Source organism: Bufo bufo, chromosome 5 (genome assembly GCF_905171765.1).
Source record: "Bufo bufo chromosome 5, aBufBuf1.1, whole genome shotgun sequence".
Classification (NCBI taxonomy): domain Eukaryota; kingdom Metazoa; phylum Chordata; class Amphibia; order Anura; family Bufonidae; genus Bufo; species Bufo bufo.
Window position 1 is genome coordinate 565,973,807 of NC_053393.1, and position 24,301 is coordinate 565,998,107.

The 24,301-nt window shown below is 46.9% G+C and overlaps 1 protein-coding gene across 3 annotated transcripts in view; it reads right to left on the reverse strand.

Annotated features, from left to right (window-relative positions):
* Nucleotides 1-81: 81 nt before the first annotated feature.
* The window catches only part of SMARCD3 (SWI/SNF related, matrix associated, actin dependent regulator of chromatin, subfamily d, member 3), a 163,143-nt gene continuing 138,923 nt past the window's right edge, over nucleotides 82-24,301 (reverse strand). For all 3 annotated transcript variants that reach the window (XM_040431811.1, XM_040431810.1, XM_040431813.1), the window contains 4 exons: nucleotides 20,507-20,642; nucleotides 19,583-19,705; nucleotides 19,346-19,447; nucleotides 82-939 (listed from right to left, as the gene is read on the reverse strand). In XM_040431811.1, the coding sequence (XP_040287745.1) occupies nucleotides 886-939; nucleotides 19,346-19,447; nucleotides 19,583-19,705; nucleotides 20,507-20,642 (415 nt within the window). In that variant the 3' untranslated portion in view covers nucleotides 82-885. The remainder of the gene's footprint in view (nucleotides 940-19,345; nucleotides 19,448-19,582; nucleotides 19,706-20,506; nucleotides 20,643-24,301) is intronic.

The following is a 24,301-nucleotide window of genomic DNA, read 5'->3' on the forward strand; positions in this document are numbered from 1 at the left end:
TTACTGGGGGCTGCATTCTTCATCACGTGTCTACTCCATGACCCGGCCAGAGGTGCTGGACATAATGACGCACTCAGTCTCTTAGGTAGAAATGGAATTTATTGAACGGTCACATTGTGACTCTACACACAGCAGCTACGACGGTAATATACAGTGCTGAACACAAATCTATCTACCCCCCACAACTACCTACTGGCCCGGGCCTACCCCGATGACGCTGGAGGCTTCCCTAGTGCAGGAACTGGCTATGTGACGAGGAGTAGTCATGGACCATTCCAAGCAGTGAGCAGCCAAACCCAGAGTCCGTGGATGGCTTAGAGCCACAAAATGTACCTAGATAGCAGGTGAAACCATTCATGGACCCTGACAGGAGAGAGAAATTCACATTGTACACGGAGGTTCAGCTATTAGTCCTCCTGGGTATCAGCAATGGTGACCCATAAGCCAGCAGACTGAGCTCCAGGCACTTCTTGTCTAGAAACTGTCAGAAAACTACTCCGTCTTTGGTACCTACAGCTGGGCTTTGAGCGTTACCTAATGCGTATATGACGCTGCTTTATAAAAAATAATACTGCTAAAAGTGCCCCGCCTGTAAGGGACCCCCCCCTGCATGACCGCTCCCTGACAGAACTTGGTCCAGACAGTACATGGTCCTCGATTGCATCCCGTAACATTGATAACAATAATAATGGAGATTTACTTGGCACTTCTGACAAAAAGCGTGAGAACAGAGATCTCCTGATGTTGGGTAACGGTGGAACGTATGAGCCGGCACCAGGAGTATCCAATACTATGCCATGAGGTTTAGTCCTGTGTATGTACCATGAGGGAGCAGTAAGGATGGAGAAGCCACGTATCGGCCAAGGTTGGTGAATGAAGAGGCCTTTATGTGTTCCGGACACCGAGAGACTGCTCCAGCTCTTGTCGTCTTTGTTGAATCTGGAAGACAGAAGGTGGTTCAGTGTGGAGCCTGCGTTCCTGCCCTGGACAGACCCGACTAATACTGGCCTAGCTCCTAAATCTAAATGGGACGTGATGTCCTCGGCTTTTTTAATACTGCAGCATCAGGTTTCATAAAGCCAAGGAATGAGCAGAATGTACGTCCGATCACTTGAACATGGACATGGACATTTCGAGTAGATGTGACAGAAGAGGCCACGTTTACCCAGCAGATTCCTGATTGTCGATGTGAATTTGGAATATGCGGCATATCCCATATTGGGGGGCTGCTCTTCCCATACAATACTAGATACTAAGCGGATAGAAATGTCTGTATGTTCGGCCATATTCGGCCTCGAGTCCCTCATCTGCATGACCGCCTAGTCCTCTCTAATCCGCTGCATCACTCGAGGCTTTGGGGCAGGGGACGGCTCAGGGCCACATCCAGGAGGATGGAATACAGACCTGTCATACTGTAGATAGAAAGGTATTACCCTTGGGCTTACGGCAACATAAAGACATATTATAAAACATAAAAAATACATATTTGGTATCGCCATGATCCTTCCAGTCCGCAGAGGTGAACGCCATACATCCGTTCCATTCCCCCCACAGAAAGAGTTAGTTACACGTACCACATAACGGTGCCACTGAAATATACAACTCCTCCTACATAAAACCAGCCATGTTGACAAGAAAATAAAAATGATTATGGCTTTCAGAATCTGGGGCCAAAGAGCGCGGGGAGAGGAGCGGCGAGTAGGATTTTATATCGATCACTGGTTTCCCCGTTTCGGCACTGATGTTGCATCAAATTGTTCTTTAAAGGAAATCTGTCACCCGGATAATCACTATTGCAGTAAAGCCGTGGCCTAATAGCACTTAGGACCTGTAGTACAGAAAATCCAGTTTGTTTGGTATGCAAATGAACCAGTAAGGGGCCCAGAGGGGCGTCACCCTTGCAGGAAGGAGTGCAGACACGGCTCCTGGCACAATGTGGCCAACCACCCCTCCTACATCACATTCAAGCCATAACTCTGCCCCCCTCTGCCTGGGCTCCTTCCTGCAAGAGTGACGCCCCTCTGGGCCCCTTACTGGCTCATTTGCATCTATTGCTGGAATAAAGGCAGATCTGGAAATAAGGTCCTAAGTGGTATTAGGCCACGGCTTTACTGCAATAACCATTATCTAAGGTGCACCAACACGATGAGAAGGCACCACCAACCACTGCCTACCCATGGCCTCTAGACTGTAAGCCTGTGGGGCTAGGGTTCTCCTGCTATATTACTGTGTCATAATGTGGTCATTTTCTGGCAATCGGAAAACATGGACACGTGCATTTAATGCCAAGCTGTATAAGAGATGGCACCATAGAAAAAAGTGGACACTGTTAAATGGTCATTTGATCGAGGCTGGGTGCCATTAACGGATGTCATTTATTAACGTGATCGTTAAATCCCACCACATGAAATAAGGACTGCAGAAATAAAAGTCGACCTGAGGAGCCCCATAACTCAGCCACAAAGTGATACCTGCAGTACTGATGTAAAAAAGTAACTGCTCCCTAAAGGTGGAGCAACCATTTAAAAGTATATCAGTAATATGTGTCCCCTCCGACATTCACATGTAGATCTGTTCTTGTGTTCTGGATCCCCGTCTGGCAGTGGCTTTTCTACAGGGTTTTGGTCAAGACCTTTACCTGGTGTCCCCTCAGACATTCACATCTACAGTCGTGGCCAAAAGTTTTGAGAATGACACAAATATTAGTTTTCACAAAGTTTGCTGCTGAACTGCTTTTAGATCTTTGTTTCAGTTGTTTCTGTGATGTAGTGAAATATAATTACACGCACTTCATACGTTTCAAAGGCTTTTATCGACAATTACATGACATTTATGCAAAGAGTCAGTATTTGCAGTGTTGGCCCTTCTTTTTCAGGACCTCTGCAATCCGACTGGGCATGCTCTCAATCAACTTCTGGGCCAATTCCTGACTGATAGCAACCCATTCTTTCATCATCACTTCTTGGAGTTTGTCAGAATTAGTGGGTTTTTGTTTGTCCACCCGCCTCTTGAGGATTGACCACAAGTTCTCAATGGGATTAAGATCTGGGGAGTTTCCAGGCCATGGACCCAAAATGTCAACGTTTTGGTCCCCGAGCCACTTAGTTATCACTTTTGCCTTATGGCACGGTGCTCCATCGTGCTGGAAAATGCCTTGTTCTTCACCAAACTGTTGTTGGGTTGTTGGAAGAAGTTGCTGTTGGAGGGTGTTTTGGTCCCATTCTTTATTCATGGCTGTGTTTTTGGGCAAAATTGTGAGTGAGCCCACTCCCTTGGATGAGAAGCAACCCCACACATGAATGGTCTCAGGATGCTTTACTGTTGGCATGACACAGGACTGATGGCAGCGCTCACCTTTTCTTCTCCGGACAAGCCTTTTTCCAGATGCCTCAAACAATCGGAAAGAGGCTTCATCGGAGAATATGACTTTGCCCCAGTCTTCAGCAGTCCATTCACCATACTTTCTGCAGAAGATCAATCTGTCCCTGATGTTTTTTTGGAGAGAAGTGGCTTCTTTGCTGCCCTTCTTGACACCAGGCCATCTTCCAGAAGTCTTGGCCTCACTGTGCGTGCAGATGCGCTCACACCTGCCTGCTGCCATTCCTGAGCAAGCTCTGCACTGGTGGCACTCCGATCCCGCAGCTGAATCCTCTTTAGGAGACGATCCTGGCGCTTGCTGGACTTTCTTGGACGCCCTGAAGCCTTCTTAACAACAAGAATTGAACCTCTTTCCTTGAAGTTCTTGATGATCCTATAAATTGGTGATTGAGGTGCAATCTTAGTAGCCACAATATCCTTGCCTGTGAAGCCATTTTTATGCAATGCAATGATGGCTGCACACGTTTCTTTGCAGGTCACCATGGTTAACAATGGAAGAACAATGATTTCAAGCATCACCCTCCTTTTAACAGGTCAAGTCTGCCATTTTAACCCAATCAGCCTGACATAATGATCTCCAGCCTTGTGCTCGTCAACATTCTCACCTGAGTTAACAAGACGATTACTGAAATGATTTCAGCAGGTCCTTTAATGACAGCAATGAAATGCAGTGGAAAGGTTTTTTTGGGATTAAGTTAATTTTCATAACATTCTGGAGTAGATGCAAATTGCTATTATAAAAACTTAAGCAGCAACTTTTCCAATATTTATGTAATTCTCAAAACTTTTGGCCACGACTGTAGATCTGTTCTTGTGTTCTGGATCCCCGTCTGGCAGTGGCTTTTCTACAGGGTTTTGGTCAAGACCTTTACCTGGTGTCCCCTCAGACATTCACATGTAGATCTGTTCTTGTGTTCTGGATCCCCGTCTGGCAGTGGCTTTTCTATTGATTTCTGGTCAGAACTTTCATATTGTATTCCCTCATTCACATGTAGACCTGCTCTTGTGTTCTCGATCGCCGTCTGGCAGTGGCTTTTCTATTGGGTCCTGGTCAGGACATTTTATATTGTGTCTTCTCAGACATTCAGTCCGTGGAGCTGCACTTCTAACCCCTCTGTGGCGAAACCAACCTCGCCACTGGGTTTTGGAGAGGACTGGCTGCTGGCCTCTTGCCCCTGGATTATGGGCCATATACTAACTTTTAAACCCCTGAACCTATTCAAGTGAATTTTGGATAGGTTTGTCCCCAAGTTATACTGTTTAAATTGATGTTAGTTATAGGCCAATGTAAACTCACAAAGTTGTAACAATTTATAATAAGTGTAACTTGTCAGCTTGGGAGAAAAATGCTGGGTGTGTTTCTATTGTGCCATTGTGTGTTTAAAGGGTGATGTGCAGACAAAAGGACAGACATGTGTATTGGTGACTTCTCTTTGTCTTGAGAGATAATTGGATTACGCCTCGGTTGTCTCCGGGACAGAGGGGAGGAAACCATGATGCATTGTGGGGATATGTTGTATCATTGTATGTGTTGTAAATTACTTATTGGTTATATTTCAAACCCTGTGGGCAGTACTATTTTTGTGGTTTATGAATAAAAGAGGCTGTACGTGAAGTACAGTCAGACCACTGCTTGACCCTCACCACGGAGCCTTGTCTCGTTATTGGGGGGATTCACTGTATGCTGTTAGAAGACCGATTGCCAGAAGTGTAAGCTGATTCCTGTTCGTCTGCTAGCAGCTATTCGTGAGGTTCCAGTTTGGAATGCTACTTTGTATCCAGTTCGGGAGTTTGGTGTATCCTGCAGTAGCTGTGCCTGTCTCTCAGAAAGGGGCTTATCGCCTAAACGGATTTTAACCCCTTGTCTGCTGAAACGGTCCGTTACATTGGTGGCAAGCAGCGGGATCGTTCCTACAGCCAGAAGGACAGCTACAGGAGACACCATTTCTGTGGATTCTACAATTTAAGGACAACGCATGTCCCAGTACAGCGTCCCTGACAGCAGCAGGATGGAACCAGCAGTGTTATACGAGGAGGAGGACCTGGATGGCCGGGATGCATTAAGGAAAGGCATCTGGTACCAGGCCCTGGATAATCTACAATACCAGCGGGGTGAGAGTCTCCCCAGTGAAGAGCAGCGGTTGCAGAAGCAAGTGGCCCTGCGGATGCCCTTCCTGGGAGAGCAGCCCCTGGAGGAATGGGTGAAGGAACTAGAGCACCGGGTATGGCAGGAGCTATGGCTGGAGGATGCCTACCAGGCGCTTTGGTGGTATATGGCACAGTATATACCCTGGAAAGCCGAACATGACAAGCCAGAGAGAGAGGAGTTTTATGGTCCTGGCTTGTTATGGGAGTCCTTTGCAGAGCCTGACTTCGGGAGCCCTGTACAGTCCAGACTTCAGGACATTTTCTATGAGAGGGAGGCTAGGCATGAGTGGGATGACCCCCATGAGGTAGAGCAAGACCTGGCTCACCTAGCAACCCTGGAGTGGGAACTGGAGCAGGACTACCGAGATCTCTTCCACTCCATTGAGAAGGCTCAGCAGGACGGTAAGGTGACAGACCCAGATCCAGACCCATTCAGTTGGGCAGATATTGTAGAGTGTTACTGGGAAGGACCCCAGGTGGCCGGTAGAGATGGGACCGAGGTCTCTCCACCGGTCCTGCAGGGAATTGGGAGCCCAGTCTCCATTCCCCAGCGGCAGTGTGAAGTGCAGGGAGAGGAGAGAAGCGCCCTCCCTCCCCAGCGGCAGGCTGAGTTACAGGGGGCAGAGGTAGTTGTTCCTGCCCCCCAGCAGCAGAGTGATATGCCGGGAAGGCAGTGTGAAGTGCAGGGAGAGGAGAGCAGCGTCCTCCCTCCCCAGCGGCAGGCTGAGTTACAGGGGGCAGAGGTAGTTGTTCCTGCCCCCCAGCAGCAGAGTGATTTTTTGGGAATTGGGAGCCCAGTCTCCATTCCCCAGCGGCAGAGTGTCCAGCAGGGAATAGAGAGCCCAGTCTCCTTTCCCCAGCAGCAGGACACTGTATTGGGAGCGGAGACGGTCGGTCGCCCTTCCCAACGGCTGGAAGTATGTATGGGAGAGGAGCTCGTTACCCCCTCTCCCCAGCGGCAGCTTAACGCACCAGGGGGAGACAGTAAGCCCCACAACAGTGCAGATGGGACCGTGGTCTCTGCACTTACAGCACAGGGGGTAGAGACAGTCAGTCTCCCCCTCCAACAACCAGACTCCAAGCCAGGGAGCAACACAGAGACCGGGAGTACCAGCTTCCAACATAACCTTGGTGGACTCACTGGACAGAGACAGGCTACCAAATGCAACAGGTCCAGTATTGGGTTGTGGGTGGGCTGCCAGACTAACTCAGGTACCGACCGGCGTGAGGTCAGGTACCTGGTTAGTCTTCCCTGGGGGGGGGGGGGGGGGGGGGATGTGTCTTCTCAGACATTCAGTCCGTGGAGCTGCACTTCTAACCCCTCTGTGGCGCCACTGGGTTTTGGAGAGGACTGGCTGCTGGCCTCTTGCTCCTGGATTATGGGCCATATACTAACTTTTAAACCCCTGAACCTATTCAAGTGAATTTTGGATAGGTTTGTCCCCAAATTATACTGTTTAAATTGATGTTAGTTATATGTATGGCCAATGTAAACTCACAAAGTTGTAACAATTTATAATAAGTGTAACTTGTCAGCTTGGGAGGAAATGCTGGGTGTGTTTCTATTGTGCCATTGTCCCATTGTGTGTTTAAAGGATTATGTCTGTCCTATTGTCAGCACATGTGTATTGGTGACTTCTCTTTGTCTTGAGAGATAATTGGATTACGCCTCGGTTGTCTCCGGGACAGAGGGGAGGAAACCATGATGCATTGTGGGGATATGTTGTATCATTGTATGTGTTGTAAATTACTGATTGGTTATATTTCAAACCCCTGTGGGCAGTACTATGTTTGTGGTTTATGAATAAAAGAGGCTGTACGTGAAGTACAGTCAGACCACTGCTTGACCCTTAACACGGAGCCTTGTCTCGTTATTGGGGGGATTCACTGTATGCTGTTAGAAGACTGATTGCCAGAAGTGTAAGCTGATTCCTGTTCGTCTGCTAGCAGCTATTCGTGAGGTTCCAGTTTGGAATGCTACTTTGTATCCAGTAAGGGAGTTTGGTGTATCCTGCAGTAGCTGTGCCTGTCTCTCAGAAAGGGGCTTATCGCCTAAACGGATTTTAACCCCTTGTCTGCTGAAACGGTCCGTTACACCCTCCAACCACAGAACATCCTCTTCATGGCTCGGGATCCTCCAGGGATTTATTACAGGCAGTGATGTTCCTCTTGGTCAGAAATGTTCTGGTACCTCCAGGCAAGACATTCCAAAAATGTGTATAATTATTTATTTGGAGAATAACTTAAGAAGATGCTGAAGAGCCTTAAAGGGGTTGCCCGAGTTATTTTTATTCATGATCTATCCTCAGGATAGCTCATGTATATCAGATAGGGGGGTCAGACGTCCCCGCCGATCAGCTGGTTGAAGAGAAGGCTGCGCTCTGTGCCAGCGCTGCCTTCTCTTCATTGTTTACCTGTTCGCCATCGACATCGCAGCGGTGATCAGTGTAATTACAAGAAGCCGTCCATTCACTTCAATGGACGGCTCCTTCCTATAGAAGTGTACACGTCCACAGAAGTGATCACTACAGGGCCGTCCACAGAAGCGACCACTACAGGGCCGTCCACAGAAGCGACCACTACAGGGCCGTCCACAGAAGCGACCACTACAGGGCCGTCCACAGAAGCGACCACTACAGGGCCGTCCACAGAAGCGACCACTACAGGGCCGTCCACAGAAGCGACCACTACAGGGCCGTCCACAGAAGCGACCACTACAGGGCCGTCCACAGAAGCGACCACTACAGGGCCGTCCACAGAAGCGACCACTACAGGGCCGTCCACAGAAGCGACCACTACAGGGCCGTCCACAGAAGCGACCACTACAGGGCCGTCCACAGAAGCGACCACTACAGGGCCGTCCACAGAAGCGACCACTACAGGGCCGTCCACAGAAGCGACCACTACAGGGCCGTCCACAGAAGCGACCACTACAGGGCCGTCCACAGAAGCGACCACTACAGGGCCGTCCGTGCTACAGAGCCGTCCACAGAAGTGAATGGACGGCTTGTAATTACATTTCTCACCGCTGCTTTAGCGCTGGTGAGCAGGTAAACAATGAAAAGAAGGCAGCGCTGGCACGGCCTTCTCTTCAACCAGCTGATGGGCGGGGATGCCGGACCCCCGCCGATCTGATATTGATGACCTATCCTGAGAATAGGTCAGCAATAAAAATAACTTGGACAACCCCTTTAATGAGGAAAAAGTTCTTTTTTTTTTTTACCCAGATAGGAAGAGGTTTCGGCCTCACACACTTCCAAGACTTCATCTCCCAGCAGTAGAACCTTCAGTCTCTTTAACAGACGAGTCATTCAGCAGGAGGAGAGCGGATCATGAAAAAGGTCACAAGATGGCTGCAGCACCCAAATGTGTCCGAATTCTGACTCCAGGCCCCTTGTTCCTGCTGAAGCAAGATTGATCAATTTCCTAAAAGTAAATCCCTTCAGAATTACGGCTTTATTGTCATCTAGAAGTCATGCCCTGTGAAAACTATGTCCATCCAATTTCTGGACATGAATCTGGACTCTAGCACCAAAGCTGTTTCTTCCCCCAACAGAAGATATTTACCTTCATACAATAGATGAGATTCTGTCTGTTCTACATTCCCAGTCCATGACACCCGCCAGCATCAATGGAGGCAGTACTGTGGCCAAAAGAACAACTCTACAGGACATCTACAGGTTCCTGTTCTAAAGAATTAGGACAAGGATCCAGCGAGATCATCTTCAAGATTCCTGATTCTTCTCCAAAGTAGGACCTAAGGTAGTGGCCTGGGAAAGACAGGCAAGTACTTTGCACTTCAAGAATGGAAAAGTTTAACCGCAGATGCCTCAAAGCTAGACTAATTTTCTGGAAGCCTCCTGTCTTTGCCGGACAGATGATCTTCCAACTTCTTGAAAGCTTTGAGACTGGCATTATTTCTCTTCAAGAAGAAGCTCAGGGGGATTCAATCTTGTGACTTTTGTACTTGAACAAACAAGGGGCAACAGTTTTCAATGTCTTCAGTTCTAATGTGCCAGTCTGCCGATCTGTCAGCCATACATATCCAGGGCAAGGAAAATATCTTGGTAGATCTCAGCAGGTCAGAACTGAAGCCTGGCAAGTGTCAACTCATTCCCATGGTCCTCCAGATGTTGGTTTAGAGGTAGGACAAATCTCAGCTAGATCTGATGGCAACTTCAGCCAACAAAAAGCTGTCAGAATTTTCTACCTAAAAGCGGTTTTGCCAGAAGGATCGTGCTCACAAACCTGATCAGGTATCGGGAACAGCTGTCCACTGATCCCATGATAACTCACGAGACTTACTGCACAAAGAACCATAGTCACGCTGAATACAGGTGGGACGCCACACAGCGTGCAACTCCATCCGCAGTCGGGTCACATTAAGCGTGAGTACCCGGTTATGCCGATACGCCGAAAGAATAATTTGTAGAGATCTGGTGTTAATTTAAAGTGGACGAGCAACAACATTTAATATCCCCACTTTATGAAATTTTGGGGAATACACTGAACGATGTCAGTGTTAGGACGTACAGCACACAACCAACTTGCTGTATTATCCCTGGAGAGACAATGACATTAGAATCAATCTTGATCAGTCATCCATAGATTGGAGTCCATAGTTTTTATTTTTTTCCATATGTTTATATGTGACCATTGTTTTGTCATTGCAAATTATTGCTTGGTGATTTTATAGTAATTATCTCCTTGTTTTATTGCCCTGTGGCGATTCGCTATTTTTTTTTTTAATATATATGTTTTTTTTTTATTATATTGCATATTATTCTTATGCCATCGGATGTTCAATAAATTATTGTATTTTCCAAGTGACCCAAATATCTGGTTGTGCCTAACTCTATTTTGAACACATAGTGTATATGATATGTAGATGCTAGCTCACAGCTCTACCCTCAGCATGTCTTTCCTATACTTATCAGATAACACATTACTGGTGTCTGTATAATCTTATATTGTGTCTGTGAATAAAGCAGTGATCTGTAGATGAGCTTTCTGAGCAGATGTCAGTGTGGTGAAGCTATAGTACATAGTGTATATGATATGTAGATGCTAGGACACTAACCATAGTGCTCGGGTGTTCGGATGCTTTGGCCAAACACATCGGGATGCTTGGGTGCTCTGTGGGTGGGTGTCACTGCCTCTTCCAGTCTGTTGTGGTGCTGCAGATCCCCCCCCCCCTTTCTGCACTGCTGTCCTCGCTCGGCTTTCCACCTTCCAAGGTTGGGTCACTGACTTCATCATCCACCACCTCCTCTTCCACTTCCTCACTCTGCTCATCCTCCTAACTTGGTGACCTAACCACAACCTCAGTGATTGACAACTGTGTCTCATCCTCTTACTCAACCTCTTGAGACAGTAATTGCGGTTGACTCAATGGCAACTGTGTCTCATCATCATCCACCTCATTACACAGTAATTGCCATTCCCCACCGTCATCTTCTTGTGACTGTGGATGCTCGAGATCTTGTGCCCTGATTGCCAAACTCTTATGTCCCTCTGCAAGCGAGCTTGGCGAGAAGACCAAATCAAGTAATGGTGCAGAAAAGAGCTCCCTTCTGGTCCCCTAGGAGCGTGTACTTGCATTGTATGTGTTGGGATATCCGAGTGTGGGATCACTTGTTTGGCCAGACTCTCCATGGTGGGAGGGTATCAAGACTGGACTTGGTGGAAGACAGGGTGGTGCTTAACCGACTGGAAGCATTATCTGCTGCAATCCAACCGACCACCTGGTTGCACTGGTCTGACTTCAAGAGTGGTGTCCTGCGCCACCCTGCAAACTGGGACATGTTGTTTTTCTTGTGCTCTGGCACCAGGCACAGTTTCACCGTGCCCAGGGCCACGGCCTCTGCTTGCACCATCAGCAGCATGGCCACTTCCCCGTCTCTTACTGCTCGCCTTCTTCATATTAAATGTTATATATGCTTGAAAATCTGTGACACGTACAGTAGCGTAGGACTTGGAAGTGTATGCACAACGTTTTTTAAAAAGGTATTTGGGATGTGGAAACGTTACACAGGAGCAATACCGCAGATCATGTCAATGCTGTCACCAGCGGCTAATAAAAAATTACAGGGAATGTCACAGGTATTTGGGATGTGGAAACGTTATACAGGAGTGGTGCCACCAGTAATGTCACTGTCCAAAGCGTCTACATAAAAAGTACACTGGATGTCACAGATAACATTTTTAGGCGCACACGTTACACTGGAGATGTGGCACTGGTAATGTCACTGTCAGAAGCGGACACAGTCTACTGAAAAAATACACTGGATGTCACTGATATTTTTTGGATGCGCACACTTTTCACTGGAGATGTGGTGTGGCGAAACCGACCTCGCCACTGGGTTTTGGAGAGGACTGGCTGCTGGCCTCTTGCCCCAGGATTATGGGCCATATACTAACTTTTAAACCCCTGAACCGATTCAAGTGAATTTTGGATAGGTTTGTCCCCACGTTATACTGTTTGAATTAATGTAAGTTATATGTATGGCCAATGTAAACTCACAAAGTTGTAACAATTTATAATAAGTGTAACTTGTCAGCTTGGGAGGAAAATGCTGGGTGTGTTTCTATTGTGCCATTGTCCCATTGTGTGTTTAAAGGGTGATGTCTGTCCTGTTGTCCTCACATGTGTATTGGCGATCTCCCTTTGTTCTGAGAGATAATTGGATTGCTCCTCAGGTTGTCTCCAGACAGAGGGGAGGAGACCATGATGCATTGTGGGGATATGTTGTCCTATGTCACAGTCTTCCTTCTGGTCCCCTAGGAGCGTGTACTTGCATTGTATGTGTTGTAACATATTGATTGGCTGTATTTCAAACCCCTGTGGGCGGTCCTGTATTTGAAAAGACTGTAATAAAAACCAGGCTGGGTGTGCCAGCACCTCAGACCACTGTTTGACCCTCAACACGGAGCCTTGTCTCGTTATTGGGGGGATTCACTGTATGCTGTTAGAAGACCGATTGCCAGGATTGTATGCTTTTCCTGTTCGTCTGCTAGCAGCTATTCGTGAGGTTCCAGTTTGGAGTGCTACTTTGTACCCAGTTCGGGAGGTTGGTGTCCTGCAGTAGCTGTGCCTGTCTCTCAGAAAGGGGCTTATCGCCTAAACGGATTTTAACCCCTTGTCTGCTGAAACGGTCCGTTACAGTGGTACTGGTAATGTCAGTCCGCAGCAGACACAGTCTACTGAAAAAGTACACTGGATGTCAGATATTTTAGGGATGAGTACACTTTACACAGGAGATGTGCTGACCTCCCCCCTTTTTGTTTTGTAGTTTGTATGGGAGACGTGGCTGACTCCTATTTGGTCGTGCACTCCTGTGGCCTGTTTTGCGTCATGGGCTGATTTTAATTGGCATGAGTACATAGTTTACTCAGCATGCATGCTGGTATTTGTAGTCCCTGGATTCATTGGAGGCCATTTTGGCACCATAGAGATATAAACCAAAAGGGGCCCAGCATGCATGTGGGACCTGCACTTCCTGAATTTCATGGTCGCTGTTATGGCACCCAATAGGTGAGTTTAGTGTTAGGACCTGTCTTATAGAGATCGCCTTGGCGTGCGGCAGACAGGCTCAAATAATTTTGTACAAAATGTATTTGCTAAGCATCTCTAATTAATTTATTAGCATAGCATTGGCAATACAATATACCTTTGTACTTTATTTGGTTTGTAGACTGCTGTTGTATTATGTGTTGTTCTATATGTATTTTCAGCCATAGCGACATGCACCTGCGCATTGGGATGTTCTGACCTCCCCCTTTTGTTTTACACTTTACACAGGAGATGTGGCGCGGATAATTTAACTGTCCGCAGCGGCGTAGTAGATGCTATTTAGCGCAGGATGCGCTAAAAATATACATTGCTACTGTCACACACAATAGTCCTTAAAAGGACTTTTGGGTCTCTGAAAAGTTTTTCTAATAAAAAATCTTTTAAAAAACACTCCCTACACTGTCTTTCTCTTCCTATGCTCAACTCTCCCTGACTAAGACTGAGCCGAACACGTGTCATCGGGTGCTTTATAGCACCCGATGAATCGTTCCGGCCAGCCAATCACTGTAATACCAGTAGCCAACATGGCTACGGCATTACAGTGTGTGCCAGTACTTCCCCGCACGTTTATTGGCTGCGTAGCAGCCAAGAAACATGCGAGGAGGACACTAAAGCATTGCGCTCGAGCACATGCGGTACTCGGCCGAGTGCCGCCATGTGCTGAACATAGAGATGTTCGATCATCACTATAGGACACAGCTCTGCTCTGCTGTCTTTCCTATACTTATAAGATATCACATATTACTGGTGTATGATCATACATTGTGTCTGTGAATACAGCACTGATATGTAGATGAGCTTTCTGAGCAGATCTGAATGTGGTGAAGCTATAGTACATAGTGTATATGATATGTAGATGCTAGGATACAGCTCTGCTCTCAGCATGTCTTTCCTATACTTATCAGATAACACATATTACTGGTGTCTGTATAATCCTATATTGTGTCTGTGAATAAAGCAATGATCTGTAGATGAGCTTTCTGAGCAGACCTCAGTGTGGTGAAGCTATAGTACATAGAGTATATGATATGTAGATGCTAGGACACAGCTCTGCTCTCAGCATGTCTTTCCTATACTTATCAGATAACACATATTACTGGTGTCTGTATAATCCTATATTGTGTCTGAATAAAGCAATGATCTGTAGATGAGCTTTCTGAGCAGACCTCAGTGTGGTGAAGCTATAGTACATAGTGTATATGATATGTAGATGCTAGGATACAGCTCTGCCCTCAGTATGTCTTTCCTATACTTATCAGATAACACACATTACTGGTGTCTGTATGATCATACATTGTGCCTGTAAATAAAGCAGTGATATGTAGATGAGCTTTCTGAGCAGATCTGAATGTGGTGAAGCTATAGTACATAGAGTGGGCTACACAGAGAGAGGGCACTTCACTATGTCAAAAGGAAAATCAAGAGACATCAATGAATCCAAAGGGTCCTGACATGTAAAATAGAAATGATAAAACATCAGGTAGGAACTAAGTCCTAACGCATGCGCAATGGCAATCCGTGATACCTGCTCTATTACTTTGAACAGACGTGGTACATCCTACGATCGCAAACAGCTAAGTCATATGACATGCGCAGAGACGCAACATACTAGGCGTCGCACAATCTACATGTCATCAGAAGTAGAAGCGTGCGCAGGATTATGACGGATATGCAGTCAATAAGTAAATACTCAGACCAGCGCAGGAACCAACTACATGAGCAAAATAATACTAAGTATTAGCGCAACTCGAACGGCGCAGCTCAATGCTCACTGGGCAATAAGGGAGTGGGAGGAGCTAACATCAGGTCGGATCTGGTAGACACACATTGATTGGCCAACTGTTCAGGCCCAAAACTAACAGACACACATTGGTCAATAGAATAGTCACACATGCAGGGAGGTTTTATAAGCTTGGCTCCGCCCCCAACACTCAATCCACTGCCCATACCCCTGAAGACGCCAAGTATTTGGCGAAACATGTCGGGGGGGAGCAAGCGATATTAATGTTTTAGCCAGCATATGTCGGGCCTGAATTTGGGTCTGGTAGATATGAGGAAGAGGAGTTAGTCCATTAAGGCAATTGCGGCTAGCAGGCAGCGAACTGTGAAAATAACAGCGTGCACTATCTGAGTATAGACGATGCCATAGTAAAGCAAGCAAAGAGATAATAGCTACCAGTGTATAGTGCCTTTTAGTGGACGTACCTAATAATCTGACCCAATGTTATCATCATACATGGAAGGCAGACATGGCTGATAATTTTAACTTTAGAGTTCTAGATACATTTTATTTTTAAAGACAAGAAATAAATGTTATATTTTATAATTAATAATACATGTCAGCCCAGGGACATTAATGGTCCTAGTGGCCAATTGTAAATAAAATGATATAAAGTCCCAACACGTGTTAGGGAGATGTATGTAAATCAATTTAGGTACTAGGACACAGCTCTGCCCTCAGTATGTCTTTCCTATACTTATAAGATAACACATATTACTGGTGTCTATATAATCATATATTGTGTCTGTGAATAAAGCAGTGATCTGTAGATGAGCTTTCTGAGCAGATCTCAGTGTGGTGAAGCTATAGTACATAGTGTATATGATATGTAGATTATCTTTCTGAGCAGATGTCAGTGTGGTGAAGCTATAGTACATAGTGTATATGATATGTAGATGCTAGGACACAGCTCTGCCCTCAGCATGTATTTCCTATACTTATAAGATAACACATATTACTGGTGTCTGTATGATCCTATATTGTGTCTGTGAATAAAGCAGTGATATGTAGATGAGCTTTCTGAGCAGATCTCAATGTGGTGAAGCTATAGTACATAGTGTATATGATATGGAGATGCTAGGACACCGCTCTGCCCTCAGTATGTCTTTCCTATACTTATAAGATAACACATATTACTGGTGTCTATATAATCATACATTGTGTCTGTGAATAAAGCAGTGATATGTAGATGAGCTTTCTGAGCAGATGTCAGTGTGGTGAAGCTATAGTACATAGTGTATATGATATGTAGATGCTAGGACACAGCTCTGCCCTCAGTATGTCTTTCCTATACTTATAAGATAACACATATTACTGGTGTCTGTATAATCCTATATTGTGTCTGTGAATAAAGCAGTGATCTGTAGATGAGCTTTCTGAGCAGATCTGAATGTGGTGAAGCTATAGTACATAGTGTATATGATATGTAGATGCTAGGATACAGCTCTGCCCTCAGCATGTCTTTCCTATACTTATACGATAACACATATTACTGGTGTCTGTATAATCCTATATTGTGTCTGAATAAAGCAGTGATCTGTAGATGAGCTTTCTGAGCAGATGTCAGTGTGGTGAAGCTATAGTACATAGTGTATATGATATGTAGATGCTAGGACACAGCTCTACCCTCAACATACTGATGTCTAGCCTTGACAATTAAGGGGGATGGGGGAGTGTTACAAGGCAGTGCTCAAAGGATTCAGCCCCACCTCCTGGTGCTCCAACTTCTCATTTGCATATGAATAAAAACACAGATTTCTCTGCAGCTGTTTTTTGTACAGACAAAAGAAAGGCATTGTATTAATCAGCATGATCAGCCCCAACAGCCAGTATGTGGTTTACTAGGGTTGGTTGATCCTGGTGACAACACAGCTTTAAGCAGAGTGGGAAACCTTGTACATCTGGACATCTTCTCCCTTTCCTGGAAGGGGAGAGTTCTCTACTTGTTTCCTTCACTTCTGCTCATGTCCAGCTGTTTAAGGAAGATCAGGCAGGACAGCCAGTGTACTGACAATCAATCCTTTTTGGCCTTGACTCGCCTTATTTCATGTTTTGTTTGATCTTTAAAACTAACATTCTGGATCTGGTTCTATGGAAGGGAGTGAACTGCAGGCCCTCTCTTCGCGTGACCCTTAGCTCAGGATCCTTCCTGACTGTGCCTTAGGATAGTTCCAGCCCTCCTCCCAAAGATACCCCTGATGCAAATAGAAATCAAGAAATATATTGACCTTCTTTTCCACCATCATCTTCAGCTCTGCTGCCTTTGGATGTTAAGAAGTAATTTGCCTGTGACTGGAGAGATCTAAGCCTTTGGGCAATCCAAGAGACTGTCCAGTATTTTGGTGTCAGGAAGAGACTAGCAGTTAGTAGAGCGCCCTTGGAAAACAGATGAAGGAGGAAAATGCCTCATGCTATACTTTGGATGGAATTCCGAATCCTGAAGGTATTCATGCCCACCCTACTAGATCTATCTCGGCTTCATGGGCAGAGACTGGAGAAATGCTGTTGCAGGTGACTTTGTGAGCTTCAGCCCGAACCTTCATAAAACATTCCAAGTTGGACGTTTCTGTCTGAGTGCGTCGCCTTTGACACAAGTGTCTACAGTGCTGCTGTGCAAGATCCCCCCGGTCCTTCAGCTTTTTAAATCCCAGTGGTGTTGGCAAGGAACAGGGAAACTTCGCTTACCTGAAATTTTCTTTTCCTTGAGTCGGAGGCAGCAGTATCCCGATGAATACAATTATCTGCAGCTATCATTGACATGGTTATTTCACATCCAGCTGTGGGGGAGCTGCTACGGTTGTGAGGTCTTCCATGTCTACCATTTTCTGCTTTCTACTTTTTAGTAGGGTTTGTCCTTTCTCAGGAAGGAATTGCTTACCCAGTGGTGCCACCTCGGACTCAAAGATAAGAGAACCTCAGTTTAGCAAATTTTCCTCAGGCTGATAGTCTTCAAGAAATGGTAGAGACAGAAACATTTGCAATTATAGGTGACATTCGGAAGGGGACAAATACTTTTTTCAGTCCTGCTTGCTGATGGTTTATGGTTGCTTTCCTGATTTCTTTTTGTAATCTGTTCATGCGGCTTGTTCAGCGTTCTAAAAAAGACCATACATTTAGGAGATGGAAAAGTTGCAGAGCAGCACAAATGAACCTCTCGACGCAGCCCGGAACGCACCAGCCACGTCAGGACCACAGATTCACAGCAGTCCCAGGAACAGTCGTAGATAACAAAAGGATGACAGCAGCACGTCCGGTGTGTCTATTTATTGGAAGCCAAGAGTGCACACACAAATAGGTACGACGTTTCGGCTACGCAGTAGCCTTTGTCAAGTATACAAGTACTATATACACATACATGACCACTCCTATTACAGACTAGAGCCAATCAACACACGTGGGACAATTAGAAACGGCCCAAACTCCGGTCAGGCTGTCTGTGATTCATAATAAGATAAATGTGCACCTGATACCATCAAGCGTATTGACGTTCCAAGTCGGCGTCTCTACCAGCGTGTTGCGCATGTCAGTGACGTCACCGCATCGTCATATGGGCGTGCCGCCGTCCAGGGTCACCTCATATTGCCAATCAGCGTGCGCATCCAATGACAGAAGTCACGCGTCATCGACTCACGTGACCGTCACATGACAGGCGCAAGGTCCTACATCCCCCATATGCAAAACATTCAGTGGGTCCTGTGGGGGCAATATGAGGTGCGTTTGCATCCCGGTGACCCTGGACGGCGGCACGCCCATATGACGATGCGGTGACGTCACTGACATGCGCAACACGCTGGTAGAGACGCCGACTTGGAACGTCAATACGCTTGATGGGATGGGATTCAATGTGGTATCAGGTGCACATTTATCTTATTATGAATCACAGAAATCCTGACCGGAGTTTGGGCCGTTTCTAATTGTCCCACGTGTGTTGATTGCGTCTAGTATGTAATAGGAGTGGTCATGTATGTGTATATAGTACTTGTATACTTGATAAAGGCTACTGCGTAGCCGAAACGTCGTACCTACTTGTGTGTGCACTCTTGGCTTCCAATAAATAGACACACCGGACGTGCTGCTGTCATCCTTTTGTTATCTACGACTGTTCCTGGGACTGCTGTGGATCTGTGGTCCTGACGTGGCTGGTGCGTTCCGGGCTGCGTCGAGAGGTTCATTTGTGCTGCTCTGCAACTTTTCCATCTCCTAAATGTATGGTCTTTCTTAGAACGCTGAACAAGCCGGCCATGCTGCTGTCATCCTTTTGTTATCCCATACAATTAGGGGAAGATTTATCAAACTGGTGTAAAGCAGAACGGGCTTAGTCGCCTATAGCAACCAATCGGGAGCTGTGGAATCTGATTGGTTAGCATGGGCGACTAAGCCCGTTCTACTTTCCTCCAGTTTGATAAATCTCCCCTTAGTGTTTTGACCAAATGTGAAAACTACAAATGAGATTAGACAGGTCTCACCTTGCAGTAAAAGTAGCGGCTCACAGCCTCCTGGGACCAAGGCTCCTGGTAGAAGTCGGCTCTCCTCTCCTGCTCTGGGTTCCCCACCACATCTGTCATGATCTAATAAGTGGAAGATCTGTTAGTAAGTCTACCACCGTGAGAGAAGCAGCGATGACCCAGGAAAGGCACTTCTCATGACAGCTTTACAGACATACAGCCGGGGAGGGCTAGAAGAACAACCATCAATGTTGTTACCTTGAGGTCTCTGCTCTGGGACAAGAGCCAGTCCTGGATATAACCCTTTGGATCTCTAGAGAAGCTCAACATAAAGTCTCGTTGTATCTTCAGTTGGTTTATGGATTCAATTGTCTCATGAATCTAAAACAAAAAAGTCAGCAGTGTAGATCCAGCAAGTACCCCAACAAGTCATGATGTGAGAGCCTCACACCGAGAAGACGTAAGTCATCCCTGATGAACTGAAACTCCTCCTAAAACCAACCTCGGTGGAAGGGGACTGGCGCAGAGGACAGTTCTAGACTTCCAGGTTATGCTGCCATACACAGTAGATATGTCCCCACTCTCCCCTAACATTGGCGGTCGAGAGAGATGGGGGATCGAGGTTTCTGATTTCAGAATGTTCAGAACTCATGCCTCTTTGGTCAAGCATGTATGTGTATGGAGGGGAGGGTCAGGAGATAGAACTGTTGTAAGAACGTTCCAATGTATATGTCCAGCTACGTGTGCTCCACCAGAAGTCATCTACTGTCAGCCCATTGTACGTGACAGGACTTACAGCTCTGGGATGTTCATGTTGATGATGAGCAGCAGATTTCAGCTCTGCCGCGAATATTCCACCTCCACAATGAAGTCGCTATGGGCATGAGATGGAGGCCACTCATTAGATTTGCCAGTAGCAATACCACGTTTGGCCAAACAAAACGTCCAAAAATGAAAGTGTTATTTCTCTGACAATGACCAGAACACAAACGTCAAGTGACGACGGCTAAAAATCAATGTCAAGCTCTGGATACCTTGTCAGACAGCTGTCAAGCAGGAGGACTTAATGGCCGTTCATCTGCCCTTACTGTCCGCCTGTATGATATTATACAACTAAGATTACAGTCAACATGTCCGCCCCACCGTTAGGATTACTGTCGCCGTGTCCACCATTCAGATTACCTTATTATCCAGGGCAGAGATCTCTTGCTGGTTGGCGGTGGATAAGAGAAAACTACTCATCTGTCCCTTTAGTGGATCTTCTACTTCCACGTCAATGTCATAGCAGGCAGTTTTCTTTTGGTCAGTGGGATCCACACTATAGGGAAGCATAGGTTAGTCATGGAGATATTTTACTGCGAATTTACAAAGTATTCACACCCTTCACTTAATCCGCATTATGTTCTGTCACTGCCCTATCACAGATGACATTCACCCCAGGATTGTAGACATCTGTGCGCGGTCACAGAAGTATTCACACCCCCAGGAGCTTCATTTCTCTCATCATCCACAGATGTTTGTAGGATGTGTTTGAAGTCCCCCTGTGGTAAGTAGGCTGGATGTGGGACGGGGCAGGGCCCAGTGATGGCAGTGGTAAGAAAAGTGCCACAGAGCCAAGGAACAGTCTGTAGATCTCAGAAAGGTAAAAAAAGAAAACTTCCTGCATCATTAATGATCCAAGTGAATTCAGTGATGACCCAAGGAGGGGGTCAGGGAGGTGACGAAGAGCCAACCGTCACCTCCATAGGTGAGAGAAGCTGCCAGAATGACATCCTCGTCTGCGGAAGACGCGTGACAGCCTGCCCAAAGACGCTTATAGGATTCAGAAACAAGATTAAGACCAAAACTGAAGCCTAGACCTGAATGCCACGTCTGGAGGAAACCAGGCCCCATTCATCACCGGCCAGAACTACTGTGGATCAGGAGCGGCTTCCCTTCTGGAGGAGTGGAGAGATCAGTCAGGAACGATGGATGAGAAATCCCCGGTGATCTCCAGAGCTTTGGATTCAAGCTGCCATAGACTTCTGTCTCTGATGGACCCATGATGGAAACAGAGCTTGAGCGGATCCCTCTGACTGTGATAAGAACATCTCTGCTTTTCTATTCGGAGTGGCCTTTACCTCTGATTGCAAGGAGATCAAGTGTAATGTAATTGAGTGTGTCTGGGCACACAAATCCCCAAATCAGCGAGGAGGTCATCAGAACCCATCAGTATGTATGGTGGAAGAGAAGATTGCCAGTGAGAAGAGAGCCCAAGATTAACCCTTCACATCCAGTCCTGGGGATATTGTGCAGATATAGGAAGAAGGAGGTGACTCAGAGCACAAAATAGGAAAGCCCACCCAGTGCCCAGCGACCCCGAACATACTAATTTGAGCAGTTATGTGGGATTGCCCAATCTGAGAACTTCTCACGCTCCCCTATGGAGCAGCTCCAGACTCTGGTGCAGAACTGCTATGATAGCAGTGTGCAGCACATAGAGGAGGTTCTGCATGGATGATGTATAACAATGATGAACCCCTTTTAATGAAAGAATATGTGGAATATGCTGCCAGCTGATTCCAGAGATGGCTGCCTGCAGCAGCTGGTCCCATCGCCTCATAATAATTGCTGGGATGGAAAAAGTAGAGGACACGAGAGATCTCTGACTAATGGAGGACTGGATAGAGTGGACTATAGAGAGTAGGTCACGCGACGGAGGACTGAATAGAGTGGACTGTAGAGAGTAGGTCAGGTGATGGAGGACTGGATAGGGTGGACTGTAGAGAGGAGTCCAGGTGACGGAGGACTGGATAGAGTGTACTGAGAAGAGTAGGTCAGGTGATGGAGGACTGGATAGGGTGGACTGTAGAGAGGAGTCCAGGTGACGGAGGACTGGATAAAGTGGACTGTAGAGAGTACGTCAGGTGACGAAGGACTGGATAGGGTGGACTGTAGAGAGTAGGTCAGGTGACGAAGGACTGGATAGGGTGGACTGTAGAGAGTAGGTCAGGTGACGGAGGACTGGAAAGAGTGGACTGTAGAGAGTACGTCAGGTGACGAAGGACTGGATAGGGTGGACTGTAGAGAGTAGGTCAGGTGACGGGAGGACTGGAAAGAGTGGACTGTAGAGAGGAGGCCAGGTGACGGAGGACTGGATAGAGTGTACTGAGAAGAGTAGGTCAGGTGACGGAGGACAGGATAAAGTGGACTGTAGAGAGTAGGTCAGGTGACGAAGGACTGGATAGGGTGGACTGTAGAGAGTAGGTCAGGTGACGGGAGGACTGGAAAGAGTGGACTGTAGAGAGTACGTCAGGTGACGAAGGACTGGATAGGGTGGACTGTAGAGAGTAGGTCAGGTGACGGGAGGACTGGAAAGAGTGGACTGTAGAGAGGAGGCCAGGTGACGAAGGACTGGATAGAGTGGCATGTAGAGAGTAAGTCAGGTGACGGAGGACTGGTTAGAGTGGACTGTAGACAGGAGGCCAGTTAACAGAGAACAGGATAGAGTGGACTGTAGAGAGTAGGTCAGGTGAAGGGGGACTGGATAGAGTGTACTGAGAAGAGTAGGTCAGGTGACGGAGGACAGGATAAAGTGGACTGTAGAGAGTACGTCAGGTGACGAAGGACTGGATAGGGTGGACTGTAGAGAGTAGGTCAGGTGACGAAGGACTGGATAGGGTGGACTGTAGAGAGTAGGTCAGGTGACGGAGGACTGGAAAGAGTGGACTGTAGAGAGTACGTCAGGTGACGAAGGACTGGATAGGGTGGACTGTAGAGAGTAGGTCAGGTGACGGGAGGACTGGAAAGAGTGGACTGTAGAGAGGAGGCCAGGTGACGGAGGACTGGATAGAGTGTACTGAGAAGAGTAGGTCAGGTGACGGAGGACAGGATAAAGTGGACTGTAGAGAGTAGGTCAGGTGACGAAGGACTGGATAGGGTGGACTGTAGAGAGTAGGTCAGGTGACGGGAGGACTGGAAAGAGTGGACTGTAGAGAGGAGGCCAGGTGACGGAGGACTGCATAGAGTGGCATGTAGAGAGTAAGTCAGGTGACGGAGGACTGGTTAGAGTGGACTGTAGACAGGAGGCCAGTTAACAGAGAACAGGATAGAGTGGACTGTAGAGAGTAGGTCAGGTGAAGGGGGACTGGATAGAGTGGTCTGTAGAGAGGAGGCCACGTGACGGAGGACTGGATACAGTGGACTGTAGAGAGTAGGTCAGGTGAAGGAGGACTGGATAGAGTGGACTGTAGAGAGTAGGTCAGGTGACGGAGGACTGGATAGAGTGGACTGTAGAAAGTAGGTCACGCAATGGAGGACTGGATAGAGTGGACTGAAGAGAGGAGGCCATGTGACGGAGGACTGGATACAGTGGAATGTAAAGAGTAGGTCAGGTGACGGAGGACTGTATAGAGTAGACTGAATTGAGGAGGCCAGGTGACTGAGGAATGGAAAGGGTGGACTGTAGAGAGTAGGCCAATTGACAGAGGACTGTATAGAGTGGACTGAAGAGAGGTGGCCACGTGACGGAGGACTGGGTAGAGTGGACTATAGAGAGGAGGCAAGTTGACTGAGAACTGGACAGAGTGGACTGTAGAGAGGAGGACAGTTGACGGAGGACTGGACAGAGTGGACTGTAGAGAGGAGGCCAGTTGCTGGAGGACTGGACAGAGTGAACTGTAGACAGGGGGGCAGGTGACAGAGGACTGGACAAATCGGACTGTAGAGAGTAGGTCAGTTGACGGAAGACTGAATAGAGTGGACTGTAGAGAGTAGGTCAAGTGACAGAGGCAGTGGCTTACATAGAGTAGTAAGGGCCCCATAGCAAGGATCAAACCAGGCCCCCCACAAAGAACATAAAGTTTTCTGCGTAAACCATTTTCGATGACCCTTTGGCTGTTTTTCCACTGCTTCATTTGCTAAATGTTGTTCCTTTAGAGCAGGGGTTCACAACCTTTTCTGGTTAGGGGCCACATTGTCAGACTGAAGGAATCCCAA